Raw genomic sequence first — 17,551 nt, 5'->3', positions numbered from 1 at the left:
ATTTACCCCTAGCTCTGAAAGAGCCTGGTTTTGATTTCTATTTCCACACTTCTGTATATATCATTGCTAACCTGTTTCATATATCTGCATTTTATAGACTGTATTACTTAGTTTACTAATAAACACCATTAGTTACAGTAATACCAGACTCTATTTCTGCTGGTTCGGTCACCCGGTCACGGGGTACGTGACAACATTTACTCATCCTGTATTTCGCTGGTGCCGGGAAGTGTCGTTTGCCGGTGATGTTTAATCTGATTCTGCCCCATGACTCTCTACCGCACTGTACTGCTGCCCCAAAGCAATAAACTCCAGTGACACACGTCAGTGATTCTGAAACTGATTGTGTGTCAATACTCGGTTTTGATCACAACAAAAATACACAGAAGGAAGATACATGATCGAATCTGGTTCGTCGAGACGGCCCACTCTCTCTTCGCGGTTAATCACACCGTGTCTTACCAGCAGCACCAAGTACGATCAAGTTGGGCTCCTGACCTCACAATTCACGTTGTCAAGCGCCTGCACCTTATTGTCTGTCTGCCTGTTACACTCTCTGTAACACACACACACACAGGCCAGAGGGATTCAGCAAGTCAGGCAGCATCACTGGAGAGGAACAAACAGTATCTGGTTCGGGCCGAGACGCTTTGTCAGCTGTTACACTTTATTGTTCATCCTTGTGCACTGCAGCGATAGATGAAATTATCTGTATGGATGACATATAAAAAAACAAAAATCCACTGTACCGAGATAAATGCGATTTCCCCGCCGCCTGGGAAGTCTTACTCCAGTCCGGGTTTTATCTAATACTGCTGAAAGTTATCGAATGTGCAGGCGATTTATTCGCGAAAGTAACGAGTTGACCCATCCCCCGGGCTCGCTTCGGGATTTTGTTCCAACTAATCTGTCCCTGTCCCCGAGTTAATGATACTCCTGTTCGTTTTCCTTGTGTCAGCTGCTGCAGACAACAGATTGTTAAACACGCCAGCGTTAACGTTACAATATTCCTGACAAGGCAAAGGCAGGGTCGGGCACCCGAGTTGGCAGGAAGGGGGGTGGCGGACCGGGACAAGCCGCGGCTCCCGGAGTTATGAATGACCCGGACACTCTCCCGTAGCTGCACCGCCCCGCGCCTGCGCGGCATGGCGAGGGCGGCGAGGCGGATTCCCGCAGAGTCCGGGTGCGGAGCGAGTCCGGGGGAACCGGACTGTCCCCCCGCGAACACCCGCCGTGTTTCGAGAGAGCTCGGCTGCATTCTCCCTTTACCGGGAGGGCTCCATGGACGCGGGCCCCGGTACAGCCTTGGGGTCGATTTCATCCGCCATCCCGGTTTCAGCTCCGAGCTCCCGGAGCCTCCACCGGACTGGTAGGTAACTTCAGCCGCTTTTGACCGGGAAGCAGGTCCCTGATTTACAACCCTGTGCACGCTGACACCGTCTCCGCAGCCATGAACCCCTTTCAGTGCCCCGACTGTGGGAAATGCTACAAGCGACCCAGTGATTTGATGAGACACCAGCGGGTCCACACCGGGGAGAGGCCGTTCACCTGCCCCGATTGCGGGAAGGGGTTCCTCCGCTCGTCCAACCTGGTGATCCACCGGCGGGTCCACACCGGGGAGCGGCCGTTCAGCTGCACCGACTGCGGGAAGGCGTTCACCCACTCGTCGCATCTGGTGATCCACCGGCGGGTCCACACCGGGGAGCGGCCCTTCACCTGCTCCCAGTGCGGGAAGGGCTTCAAGGATTCCTCCAGACTGCTGATCCACCAGCGCGTCCACACCGGGGAGCGGCCCTTCATTTGTCTGGCGTGCGGGAAGGGGTTCACCCGGTCCTCCACCCTGGTGACCCACCAGCGGGTCCACACCGGGGAGAGGCCGTTCACCTGCTCCGACTGCGGGAAGGGCTTTCTCCGCTCCTCCAACCTGGTGATCCACCGGCGGGTCCACACCGGGGAGCGGCCGTTCACCTGCTCCCAGTGCGGGAAGGGCTTCGCCCAGTCCTCCGACCTCGTGATCCACCAGCGGATTCACACCGGGGAGAAACCGTTCACCTGCTCCGAGTGCGGGAAGGGCTTCATTCGGACCTCCGCCTTGGTGATCCATCAGCGCCTCCACACCGGGGAGAAGCCGTTCACCTGCTCGGACTGCGGGAAGGGATTCACTCGGTCATCCGACCTCGTAATGCATCAGCGGATTCACACCGGGGAGAGGCCGTTCACCTGCCCGGTGTGCGGGAAGGGCTTCACTCAGTCGTCCGACCTGCGGAGACACCAGCGCGTTCACACCGGGGAGCGCCCGTATACCTGTCCCGACTGTGGGGAGGGGTTTATATATACGTCCAGTCTGGCGGCCCATCGGCAGCGGGTTCACGCCGGGGTGTGAAGTTCTCCTGCCCCTACAGGGGAGGGGCTGGTTTATTGGTCAGCCGGATACTGACGCAGTAGTGGGGCAGACATTCGCCTGGGGTCCGGGGTTGACCTGGTCGCCGAAATGCGGAGAAATCCGCGACTTCACACCGGGGCGAAGGGCCGAATGGACCTTATATAAACTTCGCAACTGCTGCCATTCTGCGGGTGATAAGATATTGGGGCGAATCCTTGTTATCAGGCACGGTTGTGATTTGTTCCCGGCGATGTTGTTAATCTGATACCTGGGCTGCGGTTTAACATTCAGTAAGCCGTTTCCTTTGCTAAACACCCAGCCCACGGTACGGTACAAAGAGCGCTCACGGAACCCCCGGGTGTTAACGGGGAGCTGAGAGGCTGGGAGAGCACGAATGAACTGGAGGGCCTCGCGGGCCAGGCAGCCCTAATGGAGGGTAGAAGCTGGTTCATTATTGCCAGATGTACAATGGAAAAGCTGGCCCGGATCAGTTCTCTGTGCACTGAGGGACAATGCAAAATAAAGTGTAACTGCCTGCTCTGAGATGCTTTGTGAGGTCAGGGGTCTACAGAGACGCGGTGCGGTGCGGGCACCCTTTCCCCACCCTTGAGCCGCGCCACGCCGCCCAGTAACCCGGACAATTTACAATGACCAATTAGCCAGAGTCGAAAGGCTGGCCGGAATTGAACTCGGAACTCGGACCGTAAATGCTCCGCTATCGTGGCGCTCTTGATGTGCAGGAGGACTGGTGACAGCCGGGTGGAAGCTGCCCTTAAGCCTGGCGGTGCATGTTTTCCTAACTGAGTGATGGGAGGCAGGAGAAGAGAGAACGTCCAGGGTGGGTGGAGACCAGGCAGTGAAAAGTATAGACCTTGCCTGTCCACACCCCCTTCAGATGGGTGGCTATCTGTCTCACTAGTCATTGTACAGCACAGAAACAAGGCCCTTCGGTCCATCTAGTCCATGCTGAACCATTAAAACGGCCCGCTCCCATACACCATACCATCCAGTCCTGTTACGCGCTGCTCCCGATGTTAAAGTTGGCTTCAGGATCCGAGGGCTGTTGGAATGTTCTTGTTCTCCCCGCCACCCACCCCCAAGTCTGTGTTTACTGATCTCTAATGACTTTCAGGGCAGTATATGGTGACATACATTTATTACTTGCTTACTTTGGACCTTAGCTCCCAGTGGAGCGCAGACCATCAATGACCTCCCATCTCCATCATCCTCTGAAGTCAATGGTATGACTGGGGTTCATTAACGTTTCTGTAATCCATTGTACCCACTGTACGGGGAACGGGTGTTTACGGCCTCACCAGAGCCTGTTGACCGGCCTTGCCCACTTCCACCTCTCACGACTGGGACGTAGGGTTGGACTTTGAGAGGTGTAACGAATTTGCTTTGAATTTAAGTTGTTTCATGAGGGAGCAGCAACGTCGGCTGGGTCACCGTACCCCTCCATACTGTATGATAGTGGCCGGCCTCCATATCTATCCTGTGCTATTTCCTCGTAACCTTCAATTCCCCAACCTCTCAAATACCTGTCGATCATCTTCACCTTAAATACTGTATCTCCACCCCTTCCACACTGACAATCCCAGATACTTATTAATCCTCTGCTGAAGAAATCACATGGCAGTTTTAAATGACCAGAGCTTTATTTTGGAACTATGCATCCTTGTTTGTGACTCTCAATTGGTGGAAAATGCTGCTAATCAAATTTGTTTCTGGTCACATGTACAGTCAAAATGCTGTTTCTCATGCTGTCTCCACAGGTTATATTATTAGTGACAGTTGTAGAAGGGGAAAAAAAAGAGAGAATGCTTCAGGGACAGAGGAAGTGTAACGCAGGCAGCCAGTAAGGTGCAAGGGTCCTGACAAATAGGTTTTGGGATTAAGAATCCATTTTATCATACTTGGGAACTATTCACTAGTGTGAAACAGCGGGATGGAAGCTGTCCTGAAGCTGGTGTTGGGCTCTTTCAGGCTTCTGCCCATTGGGAGGGGGTCGAAGAGAGAAGGTTTGAGGTGGGTGGTGAGTGTGGCCACTTTATAGAGAGAGTCCATGGAGGGGAAGCTGGTTTCTGTGATGTGCTGAGCTGTGACCACAACTCTCTGCACCTTCTAACAGTCATGTGCAGGGCAGATAGTGCATCAAACCAAGCTGTCATGCGTCCAGATGGGGACCCTCTACGGTGCGTTGACAATAATTGGTAAAGGTTGAAAAGGGGCCTGCCCAATTTCTTTGGCCTCTTGAGGAAGTAGAGGGGCTCGTCTGCTTTTCCGGGGGAGAATCCATCAGTGACGTTCACTCCGAGGTACGTGGGGCTTTCAACTCTCTTGACCTCAGTACCAGCAATCCCTGTGCGCCACTTCCCGACTTCCTGAAATCTTCCCGAGCTCTTCCATTTTCCTGAGGAAAAGTCAAAGTTGATTTATTATCGAAGCACGTACAGTATCTGTCCCGTATACTTACCCTGAGTCATTCCCTTGCAGGCATTTACAGGAAAATAAAGGAAAGTTCTTACACAAACAAAGACTGACAAACGACCGCTGTGCAAGAGAAGACAAATTGTGTAAATAAAAACAAATAAGTAATACTGAGAACATGAGTTACCGAGTCCTTGAAAGTGGAGTCAGATCAGGGCTGTGGTGAGTGAAGGAGCCAATAACCGTCCCTGAACCTGGCGGTGTGGGACCTGAGGCTCCTGTACCTCTGCGCTGATGCTAGAAACGAGAAGGCAGCGCAGCCTGTATGGCGCTTGATGATGTATAATCCATCCCCCCCCCACCCCCCCGATGGATGTTACCACCTTCTGGCAGTGCTCCTTGCAGATCTGCTCAGTGATGGGGAGGGTTTTTCCGGTGAGAGCTGGGCTGTATCGACCACACTATGTAGACTTTTCCACTCCTGGGCATTAGTGTTTCCATACCAGGCCCTGCTGCGCCCAGTTAGGATACTCCCTACTCTAGAAGTTCATTCTGCCGAATATTCACAAACAGCTAAGAAAGTAGAGGAGCTGCTGTGTCCTTGTGGATGGGAAAGGTCGTAGCCACGATATCTTGCCACCAGACTCATTATGTGAGATATGGCCCAGTATGGGGACCCACTAGACTCATTCCAGTACCAACTCATCGTTGCCGGAGATACATTCTAGTACAGGGGACCCACCAGACTCGTTCCAGCACACAGACTCATCGTCACGAGTAATGGCCCAGTACAGGGGGGTATCCGAGCTGTACTCAATAACCAGCAGCCTGATATAAGCTTTGCTGTTGTCCAGGAGTTAAAGCAGGCAGGAACCTCTGACGACAGCAGCCAGAACACAGAGCAACACTGTAGTGCGGGTTCTCCAGATCACAATGTTGTGTCAACCCTTTGGTTAATCTAATCCTTCGTCCCTACATAACCCTGCATGTTTCTATCATCCACGTTCCTCCCTAAGAGCCTAAGTGCCTCTAACTTATCTGCCTCTACCACCACCCCTGGCAGAGCATTCTATACATCCACCCCTCTCTGTGTAAATAACTTACCCCCTGAAACATTCCCCCCCCACCATCCTTTCTTCAAATCACCTCATATCTGCCCTGGGAAAAAGTCTCTGGCCTTCCCCTCTATCTAAGCCTCTTATCATCTTGTACACCTCTATCAAGTAACTTCTCATCCTCCTTTGCTCCAAAGAGAGAAGTCCCAGCTCGCTCAAACTATCTACATAATAGACAATAGACAATAGGTGCAGAAGTAGACCATTCGGCCCCTCGAGTCTGCACCGCCATTCTGAGATCATGGCTGATCATTCACTATCAATACCCAGTCCCTGCCTTGTCCCCATATCCCTTGATTCCCCTATCCATCAGATATCTATCCAGCTCCTTCTTGAAAGCATCCAGAGAATTGGCCTCCACCGTCTTCCGAGGCAGTGCATTCCACACCTCCACAACTCTCTGGGAGAAGAAGCTCTTCCTCAACTCTGTTTTAAATAACTGACCTCTTATTCTCAATCCATGCCCTCTGGTACTGGACTCTCCCAACATCTGGAACATATTTCCTGCCTCAATCCTATCAAATCCTTTAATTATCTTAAATGTTTCAATCAGATCCCCTCTCAATCTCCTCAATTCCAGCGTGTACAAGCCCAATCTCTCCAATCTCTCTGCATAAGACAGCCCTGCCATCCCAGGAATCAACCTAGTGAATCTACGCTGCACTTCCTCAATTGCCAGAATGTCCTTCCTTAAACCTGGAGACCAAAATTGTACACAATATTCCAGGTGTGGTCTCACCAGGGCCCTGTACAAATGCAAAAGAACATCCTTGCTCTTGTATTCAATTCCCTTTGTAATAAAGGCCAACATTCCATTTGCCCTCTTCACTGCCTGTTGCACTTGCTCATTCACCTTCATTGACTGGTGAACTAGGACTCCTAGGTCTCTTTGCATTTCTCCCTTACCTAACTCTACACCGTTCAGACAATACTCTGCCCTCTTGTTCCTGCTTCCAAAGTGGATAACTTCACATTTATATAAGACGTGCTCTCTAATCCAGGTGGCATCCTGGTAAATATTCTCCACACCTTTCCTCTAAAGAGACAACCAGAACTGAACACAAAATTCTAAGTGTGCTCTAATCAGATCTGTAATATCACCTTGCAGCTCCTGAACTCGATTCCTCAACTAATGAAGGCCACCACAGCAAACACCTTCTTAACAAGCCTATCAATTTACACAGCAACTATGGATGTAGACCCCCAAGATCCCTCTGTTCTTCCACACTTGCAAGAATCCTGCCACTTGGCCTGTGTTCTGCCTTCAAATTTGAGCTTCCGGAATGAAGCACTTCACACTTTTCCGGGTTGAGCTCCATCTGCCATTTCTCAGCCCAACTCTGCGTCCTGTCAATGTCCCGTTCTAACCGCCAACAAGCCTCTACACTATCCACATCTCCACCAACTTCTCAGCCCATCTCTGCATCCTGTTGTAACTTCTGAGAAGCGCCTACACTATCCACAACACCACCAACCCTCATGTCACCTACAAACTTAGTAACCCACCCTTATGCTTTCTTGTCCAAATCATTTTAAAAATCACAAAGAGAACGAATCCCAGAACACCACTGGTCACCAACCGACAGGTAAAATATGCTCCCTCCTCTCTGCCTTCAAGGGGCAAAACAATATCTCCACACAGCCAAGTTTTTCTTGGATCCATGGATGAGGGAGGTTTCTTGAGGTGTACAAAGTTATGAGGGGTAAATGCAAGCAGACTTGAGACTAGAAGTGGGGATCAGGGGTTAAGGGTGAAAGGTGAAATGTTTCAAGGGAACATGAGTGGGAATTTTTTCCCTCAGAGGGTGGTGAGACGACTGAAGTGAAGGATTTGGGTTTAATTTCAACATTTAAGAGAAGTTTGGATAAGTTTGGGAGGGAGAATAGAGGGCTATGGTCCAGGTGCAGGTTAATGGGACCAGGCAGAGTACTGGTTCAGCACAGATTAGATGGGCTGAAGGGCCTGTTTCTCTGCCAAAGTGTTCTATGAGTCTATGCTGAGTATGGGACCACCATGACTGCTTTTTGCTTTTGTCTTTCCTTTGTTCTCTTTTGTCATCTTTCATGTTTATGTTCTGGCCTTGTAACATTTAATAAATGGCCATAAACGATGTTTTGTGAGTCTTTCCTGACTTCTGAAGAACCTTTGGATGACTAAGATATCAGGGTCCAACACCTGAATAACTATTTCCGGGCTTGGTAAGGTAAACGTCCAGCCAATGTACCCCCAGGGGTGTGACAAAAACCAGGAGTGGCCGTCACAAAATGCATGTTGGCCATTCCGGACTGAGATGAGATGATGATCTTATTTTCAAAAAAATAAGAGCGATTAATAAGGCAGAGAGTGGAAGTGTACAGAAAATGTAAGGGTATTGAAATTTTTTTTTAAAACCTGAAATTGTTTTGTAAGTTTTTTTAGAGCAAGGGATCTTTAGATTATTTTAGGAGAATGTGCCATTGGCCGTAGGAACCGGATGAGCACGGCAGGTCGGTGTTGGAGGAAAAGCTCTGGATTTCTGTATTACTGGGACAATTACGAGGAAGGTGGGACCTGTGCAAGGGGGACAGGTAGCATCTGAACCGAAATGGGACTAATGCTCTTCAGGGAAGTTTGCTAGTGCTCCTGGGGAGGGGAATAATAACACTTGGCATGGGAATGGGATGCAGCAGCAGGGGAGATGATGCAGTCAAACATCAAAGGGCACTCTAACTATGGGCAAGATTTCCTTATTGGTCGCCTGCACTGCACTTTTCCTAACTTTTCACAGTAGAAGACAAAAGAATCAGTGAAATATCTGCACAGAAAGACTGATAAACAAATAATGTACAAAAGAAGACAAACTATTTAAATACAAACAACTAACACTGAGAACGTGAGTTGTAGAGTCCTTGACAGTGAGTCCACAGGTTGTACAATCAGTTCAGTGTTGGGGTGAGTAAAGTTATCCAGCCCAATGTTTGAAGGGTAATAACTGTTCCTGAACCTGGTGGGGTGGGACCCAGGGCACACACGAACTTCTGCAGACGTACTGTTGGAAGTGACCTGACATGGCCTGCTGAGCGAATCAAATCCACAGGGATGTGAGAAGCTGCAGAGGGTAGGGGACTCTGTCCAAGAGCCAGATCCCTCTCCGCCATTTCACAGAATTATCAGAAGGTGAGAACTTCTGGGAGGGAAATGAAGGTCAAAGGTTACGGGGAGAATGGGGTTGACAGGGGTGGTAAATCAGCCACGTGGGATGGTGGGAAAGAATCGACGGGCCGAATGGCCTAGTTCTGCTCCTTTGTGTTATGGTAACCTTGGACACCCTGACGAAACAAGAATCTATCAAGATCTGCTCTAAATGTGCCAAATAACTCGGCCTCTGCAGCATCTAATGGGATATCGCTCTGCATTGTGGCTGTGCTCACTGTTGGAAATATTCATGTTTGTCCTGACACAGAAACAAAGTAAAATGTGCATTTAAACGTTGTTCTGGATTATTTTCGTAACTCGGTGGTTTTCTTTAAAGATAAATGCATTAACACGCCGAGCAAATATTTACCAGTTCCATGTGTTGACGGTTTTGAAACACCCTTGTTATTAATAGTACAGGGGTCCTTTAATTTCCTGTTTGCTGCAGCTGAGCATCAAGTACAGAACATAGAACAGTATAGGCCCTTCGGCTCACAATGTTGTGCTGACCTCTTAACCTACTCTAATATCAATCCCACATAGCCTATCATTTTTCTATCATCCATGTACCTAAGAGTTTCTTTTTTTTTTTTTTTAATAATTTTTTATTGCATTTTTAAATGATTACAAAGTATGAAAAAACAATGTATATAACCCATACCCCCTCCCCTTAACCCCTCCCCCCTAACTGCCCCATAGAAAAAAAAGAAAGAAAGAAAGAAAGAAAGAATGCCTGGTGGTTGGAAGATCTCCACATGCTCCATGAATTTGATTCAAAGACAGGTAATTAAGCAAGGAGTCCATAAGTCAAGACAAAAATGGGAAAGTGATTTGAATATTAAAATTGAAGAAACAAATTGGTCAAGACTATGTCTTGACAGTATGACAAATACAATAAATGTTCGGTTAAGATTAGTGCAGTATAATTTTCTACATCAATTATATATTACACCACAAAAAACCTAAGAGTTTCTTAAAGTATCCTAAAGTATCTGACTCTACCAGGACCCCACATAGGACGCTCTATGCACCTATCATTCTCTTTGTTTAAAAAATATTACCTCTGACGTCCTTGTAAGGAAAGGGCGTATCCTTCTTGGTATACGCTAAAATAAAACGGAAGTCTGAAAGAGGGAATGGAGCCAGATTGGAATGTGCTGACAGCCCGAAGACAAGCGCAATCCTCGACATCAGTTTCTGATGAAAGATGCTTTCTTCCCTGCATGTCTCCACGTTTAGACCGAAGGTTACTGTTTTCCTCCTTAGGGATCTGTTATCTCCATGTCTAGACTGAAGGTCACTAAAGATAGAAAGCAACAACCTCCTAGTGCCACTACTGGTGGAATGGAAAGGAGCTGGGATGAAAGTTATGCCGGGGGTATAAAAAGTGCCAATAGCTTTGCGTAGGTGGGGAATCTTTGAGTGTGGCGACTAGTGCTAAGGGTTGAAGATAGAGGCAAGAACATCAGTGGCGTGCGAGAGAGGAAGCGGGAAGGCTGGTAAATGTCACATCTGTGATGTGGCTCCATCATTCCGTAGCTCATTAGTGATGATAAGTATTATTTTGTTTTCTGTATGACTACTTCATTAATTCTCTCTTTCTGTATTGCGTTTTTATTATCTCTAATAAAGTGATTCCTTGTGACCTTTAACAAGTGTACAGTGCCTCCTTTGTTTGCGGCCAACTCTCGCTGCTAAATCAGAAAAGAATGCAGAACGAATTTTAAAATATTTTCATTACAATCCATCCCATACTTTCCTCCAATCATCATGAAATCAGCCACTTCAGCGCAGGGAAAAAGTCTTTGGCTGTCCAGTTGGCCTTTTATCATCTTATACACCTCTATCAATTGACCTCTCATCCCCCTTCACTCCAAAGAGAAAAAGCCCCAACTCACTCTTCATACTCTTTAATCCAGTCAACATCCTGGTAAATCTCTTCTGCACCCTCTCTAAAGCTTCCACATCCTTCCTATACTGAGGTGATCAGAACTGAACACAGTATTTCAAGGGTGGTTTATAGAGCTGTAACATTTCCCTGTGGCTCTTGAACTCAATCCCCCAAGCAAAGGTGGCCAACACACCATACACTTTAACAACCCTTCAAGAGTAGTGAGGCCATGTTGTAACTCTACAAATCTCTGGTGGGACCGCACTTGTGTTCAGTTCTGGTCACCTCATTATAGGAGGAAGCTATGGGGAGGGTGCAGAGGAGATTTACCAGCGTGTTGCCTGGATTGGAAAACATGTCTTATGAGGCAAGGTTAGCAGAGCTGGGACTTTTCTCTTTGGAGCATAGAAGAATGAGAGGGGACTTGATAGAGGTCTACGAGATTATGAGAGGCATAGATAGGGTGGATAGCCAGTAACTGTTTCCCAGGGCATGAATAGCAAACACCAGAGGGCATAGGTACAAAATTAAGACAGGGAAGTTTAGGGCAGACATCAGGGGTAAGTTTTTTACACAGAGGGTTGTGAGTGCCTGGAACGACTTGCCAGGGATGGTGGTGGAGGCTAAAACATTAGGGGTACTTAAGAGCCTCTTGGACAGGCACATGGATAGTGGTAGTGTGGGTTTAGTACTTTTTAAAAAGAATACACAACATCGAGGGGCCGAAGGGCCTATACTGTGCTGTAGTGTTCTAGTGTCTAGTGCCAACTTGTGCAGCAACTTTGAGAGATCTATGGGCATGGATCCCAAGATGCTTCTGTTCCTCCACACTACCATTAATCCTATACCCTGCCTTCAAATTCCACCGTCACACTGTCCCGCACTGAACTCCATCTGCCACTTCTCAGCCCAGCTTCGCACCCTGTCAGTTTCTGGCTGCGACCTACGGCAACCTCTGCGCGGCACCCACGCCTGCCATCTGCAAACTGGCGAACCCACCCTTCATTCCAGGCTGCCAACGCTGGAATCCAGAATGACAAACCACTTGAGGCCGGAGCAGCTTCCTTGGGGGGAAAGTGGCGCATTAGGGTGGAATTTGCCAACGAGCCCTTTCCTCCCGCTGAGATCCTGCGGCAGGTCGTTCGTTGCCCCAGAAAAAAGTCTGGTCTAGTTGAGCTGTAAACTTTATGCGCCACGGAGACAACATTTGAAACACAACTGACCGACCCAGAATAATAAACTGTCCCACACTTGTATGTGTCCAGGACATTGAAACAGCAAAGAAAAAAATCACTGTGGACACTACCCACTCTGCAAAGCGCCTTTTCCAAAAGCTGTCTCCTGGAATGCGCCATTGGGCTATTTAAACAAAAGCTTCACGCCATCTCGAATTTTTCTTCACCCAGGCGGTTAACTTGATCTAGAGCTCCATTTAGATTCGCCCCCTCTATTTATTAACTTCCCCTCCACCATCATAGCGCTGAAGATGTTTTAAACACTTTTTAACAATGTTCTTTACAATGTAATTACTTGCTGGCATGTATATATTGACGCAATTTTATTCCCAATCTGTATTTTAAACGCTGCTTTATAATTGGTGAATGTTCTTGTTTGCATGCTAGGACCTGAGCAACACTGCAACAGGTTCATGGCGAATAAAGTTGGTCCTTGATACATTTGTAGGGATAGTAATAGAAAGAGATCTGTGTTGAATGCACAGATGGTATGTGCGGTAATGACAACGGCGGTACCAGTGTCCAGTGTCATTCAAACTGTGAAGTCGCTGGTGTCTCGGGAGGTCGGACAGCCGACTGAATCCCTTCCCGCACACGAAGCAGGTGAAAAGCTTCACCCCACGGTGTCTCAGCATCCCTTTCCACACTGGGGGCAGGAGAACGGCCTCTGCCCCCCCCCACCCCGTGTGAACCCGCTGGTGCGTAACCGTGTTGGAGAACTGAGTGAGTCCTCTGCTGCGCTGGGGGCAGGTGAACGGCCTGTGTGAACCCGCTGGAGCGCTTGAAGTTTTTACCGCAGTGAAGTGGCTGTGGAGATAGGAGAGTATGGGGGGGGGGGGAGGTTAGAGTGTTGGGGGGGGGGGGGTGGAGGGATTGATATTGGTACTGGTTTATTATTCTGAGGTGTTCCAAAATACAGTGAAAAGCTTGTCCTGCATACGGTTCATACAGATCAGATCATTACACAGTGCATCGGGGTAGAACAAGGTAAAACAATAATATCACCACATAACAATTACAGCACGGAAACAGGCCAACTCGGCCCTTCTAGTCCGTGCCGAACGCTTACTCTCACCTAGTCCCACCGACCTGCACACAGCCCATAACCCTCCATTCCTTTCCTGTCCATATACCTATCCAATTTTACTTTAAATGACAATACCGAACATGCCCCTACCACTTCTACTGGAAGCTCATTCTACACAGCTACAACTTTCTCAGTAAAGAAGTTCCCCCTCCTGATACCCCTAAACTTTTGCCCCCTAACTCTCAACTCATGTCCTCTTGTTTGAATCTCCCCTGCTCTCATTGGAAAAAGCCTATCCACGTCAACTCTATCCCCCTCATAATTTTAAATACCTCTATCAAGTCCCCCTTCTACGCTCCAATGAATAGAGACCTAACTTGTTCAACCTTTCTCTGTAACTTAGGTGCTGAAACCCGGGTAACATTCCAGTAAATCTCCCCTGTACTCTCTCTACTTTGTTGACATCTTTCCTATAATTCGGTGACCTGAACTGTACACAATAACACAGAATAACTGTAACAGCAAGACAGAAAGTGCACTGCCGGTGAAGAAAGGAATAAATCTGTTGGAATTCCTTAAGGAAGTAACAAACAGGATAGACGAAGGAGAATCGGTGGATGTTGTACTTGGATTTTCAGAAAGCTATTGACAAGGTGCCACCCATGGGGCTGCTGAATGAGATAAGAGCCCGTGGTATTACAGGAAAGGTGCTAGCATGGATAGAGGATTGGCTGAACGGCAGGAGTCAAAGAGTGGGAATAAGGGGAGCGTTATCTGGTTGGTTGCCGGTGATTAGTGGTGTTAGTGTTGGGTTCACTTCTTCTTTTGTTATATCTCAATGACTTGGATGACGGAATTGATGGCTTTGGGGCCAAGTTAGAGGACGCGAAGACAGGTAGAAGATAGAAATGAGGATACAAAGAAACTTAGGGCAGATCAGGAGAATGGGGAAAGAAGTGGCAGATGGAATACAGTGACATGAAATGGACTTTGGTAAAAGGAATACTATCCTCCCCTTTCAGCATGCTGTGTCCCCGATCCGAGACATCCCTAACCCTGGCACCTAGGAGGCAAAATACCATCCGCGTGCCTTTCTCATGCCCATAGAATCTCCTCTCTGCTCCTCTTACCTATAGAATCTCCTATCACTACTGTACTCTTCTTTCCCCGTTCCCTTTTGAGCCACCGAGCCAGACTCAGTGCCAGAGACCCAGCGGCCGTGGCTTCCCTTGGGAGGCCGTTCCCTCAGTGGTATCCAAGACGGTAAACTTATTATCGAGGGAGACCGCCCTGGAGGGACTTTGTACCAGTTGCTCATTTCCGTTCCTTCCTCTAACAGTCACTCAAGTACCCGTCTCCTGCAACGTAGGGGTGACTACCTCCCTGTAGCTCCTATCGATCACCTCGTCATTCTCCCCCATGAACCCGGGCCATCGGGCTCCAGCTCCAGTTTCTTAACGTGATCCCTTAGGAGCTGCAGCTCCATGCACTTTGTGCAGACATAAGTTATCAGGGAGACTGATGGTCACCCCATGTTCCCACATCCCTTACAAGGAGCATAATGCTAACTCTTCGCCCATTCCCAGTGCACTAGGTATGTAATAGCAGAAAGAAACTTACTGGGAACTCGCTTAAAACCTGTGTCTGTACTCACCCACGCCTGTTGAGCCAGGGTCTGCTCTAACACTGCTCCATTCCAACACTGGACGCTCCGACTTGTACCTCCTAGGTTTTATTGGCTCAAAAAAGATTCACTCCAAATGAAACTTGGCTCCCACCCTGCAAGGTATTGTTTCCTCACTTGCTACTTCAAATAATCGCTCACTCCCCACAAGGCTTGTAGTTTTCAAATGGCTCCCACCCTACAAGATGCCACTCTCTCGTTGACTAATTCAAATAAGGCCTTTGACAAAGAGCCGCACAAGAGGCTGTTGAAGAACATAAGAGCCCTTGGTATTACAGGAAAGATACTAGTGTGGAAAGAATATTGGCTGACTGACAGGAGGCAAGGAGGCATAGGATGCGGCCGGGAGCCCTCCCAGGCCGTTAGACTTCCACACTCCCGGCCGCATTGTATTCGAGTGTCACTGGTTAATCTGTTCTGTACCTTACAATATTTAATATTAATGTCATTTAGTTTATTTGTGTGTGATTCATCTGTAGATTTAATCCTTATCTCCATAAGTTACTGAGCATTATGTGTTTTACACCCTGGTTCGAAGAAACGTTGTCATGTTTCTATAGACATTATATGATTATACACATTATATGAATGTATAGTTAAATGACAATAAACCCTGTGACATTTGAAAGAGTGGGAATACAGGGGGCTTTTTCTGGTTGACTGCTGGTGACTAGTGATGTTCTGTAGGGTCACTATTCCGATTGCTTCTTTTCACGACGTATGTCAACAACCTGGATGACAGAATGAATAGTTTTGCGGCCAAGTTTGTGGAAGATACAATTACAGGTGGAGGGACAGGTTAGGAGAATGGAAAAAGAAGTGACAGGTGGAACACAGTGCAGAGAAGTGTACGGTCATGCTGTTTGGTAGAAGGAATAATGGCATAGCAGATTTTATAAATTAGGAGCCAATTCAGAAATCGGAGGTGCAAAGGGACTGGGGAGTTAACTTGCAGACTGAGTCATTAGCAAGGAAGGCAAATGCAATGTTAGCATTGATTTCAAGAGGACTAGAATAAAGAAGCAAGGATGTAGTGCCGAGGTTCTGCAAGGCATTGGTCAGGCCGCGATTGTCGTATTCTGAGCAGTTTTGGGAAAGAATGTGCTGGCGTTAGAGTGGTTCAGAGAACAATCACGAGAGTGATTCAGGAATGAAGGGGCTAATGTATGGGTCCATTTTGATGATGCTGGTTATAGTTATAACTCGTTATAGTTTAGAAGATTGCGGTAGATCCTCATTAGATTTCGAAGATGGGTGGGGGGGGGGACTAGATTAGTGGATGTGGAGAGAATCTTCCCTACATTGGGGAAATCTAGGACCAGAGGGCACAGTCTCAGAATACAAGGGTGTCCCTTTAGAACGGAGGTGAGGAGGAATTTCTTTAGCCAGAGGATGGTGAATCCGTGGAATTCATTGCCACAGACGGCTGTGGAGGCCAAGTCATTTAAAGCAGGGGTTGACCGGTTCTTGATTAGTCAGGATGTCAAAGGTTTTAAGGGGAAGGAAGGAGAATGGGGCTAAGAGGGATGTAATAAGTCAGCTTTGATGCAATGACGGAGCAGAGTTGGGCCGACTGTCTACTCCTGTGTTTTATGGTCAATCACACCGAGCCATCCTGTGAGATCAGGAGGTCCATTCAAGGTTCAGGAAACAGTGAGATAGAGGCTGCCCTTGGGCCTGGTGCTGCGTGCTTTCAGGCTTCTGCCCGATGGGAGAGGGGAGGAGAGAGAGTACCCGGGGGCGGGTGGGGCCTTTGACGAGCTGGCCGCTTCACTGAGGCAGTGAGAAGTGTAGACAGTCTGTGGAGTGGAGGCTCACATCCAGAGCACTTCCCGGACGGAGTGTTGATGCATCCGGAAAGGATGCTTTCAATGGACATCTATAAAAATTGGTAAGGGTGGGGGGGGGGGGGTCTTTAGCCTCCTGAGGAAGAGGAGGTGATGGCGAGGAGGGTAAATCAGCGGATTCCTTCCTAGTCACACAGCGAGGGAGGGCCCCGCCCTGGCCAGACCTCACATGCACTGTAAACGCTACATTCTGCATTCCGTTATTGTTTTCCCATGCACCATCCCAATGCGCTGCGGTAATGAAAGAATCTGCGTGGGTGCCACTACCCCTGGGTCCGTGTCAATCACAAGCCCGTCCGCCAGCGCCGGCTCCGGGAGCGAGAACCCAGGGCCCGCACAGCAGACCTGGGGCTGAGGGGTGGAATCGGTGCGGGCTGCAGGACAGCCCCAGGGGCCCGGGGCACCGGGGCGGTCCCAGCAACGGTGAGCGGCGGGAGCGAGGGCCTCGGTCAGCGCCTGCGAGCCACCCGCACCGGGGCTGACACGGAGCGGAGCAGACCGCGGCTGTGCGCATAGACATCGATTCAATTGCGACCAGCGCTTAGAAACGCCTATCCCCGGCCAAATGTGGTAAAACAGTTGGACGGATAGGAATGTCGGTCAATTTCGCTGAGAAACGCGGTAACTCGTGCCGAGGTCAGGAAAGGAAGGTCTTTTTTAAATAACTAACGCCGATTCCGCTGATCGACCGATGCGAGGTTACTAAAATCAGATGTACCGGGATGACGGGGGAGTAGAGGGAACTCCCGACGCATGAGACGGGA

The 17,551-nt window shown here is 48.7% G+C and overlaps 1 protein-coding gene across 1 annotated transcript in view; it reads left to right on the top strand.

Moving 5' to 3' along the window:
* The window catches only part of LOC132381663 (gastrula zinc finger protein XlCGF57.1-like), a 62,583-nt gene extending 54,544 nt beyond the window's left edge, over positions 1-8,039 (top strand). Inside the window, exon 3 of the mRNA XM_059951267.1 lies at positions 1,466-8,039. Coding sequence (XP_059807250.1) covers positions 1,466-2,383 — 918 coding nt within the window. The 3' untranslated portion in view covers positions 2,384-8,039. The remainder of the gene's footprint in view (positions 1-1,465) is intronic.
* The last annotated feature ends 9,512 nt before the right edge of the window (positions 8,040-17,551 follow it).

Source organism: Hypanus sabinus, chromosome 26 (genome assembly GCF_030144855.1).
Source record: "Hypanus sabinus isolate sHypSab1 chromosome 26, sHypSab1.hap1, whole genome shotgun sequence".
In the NCBI taxonomy this organism is placed as follows: Eukaryota; Metazoa; Chordata; class Chondrichthyes; order Myliobatiformes; family Dasyatidae; genus Hypanus; species Hypanus sabinus.
The sequence above is the reverse complement of the archived record's forward strand: the minus strand, read 5'-3'. Positions and strand labels throughout refer to the sequence as shown.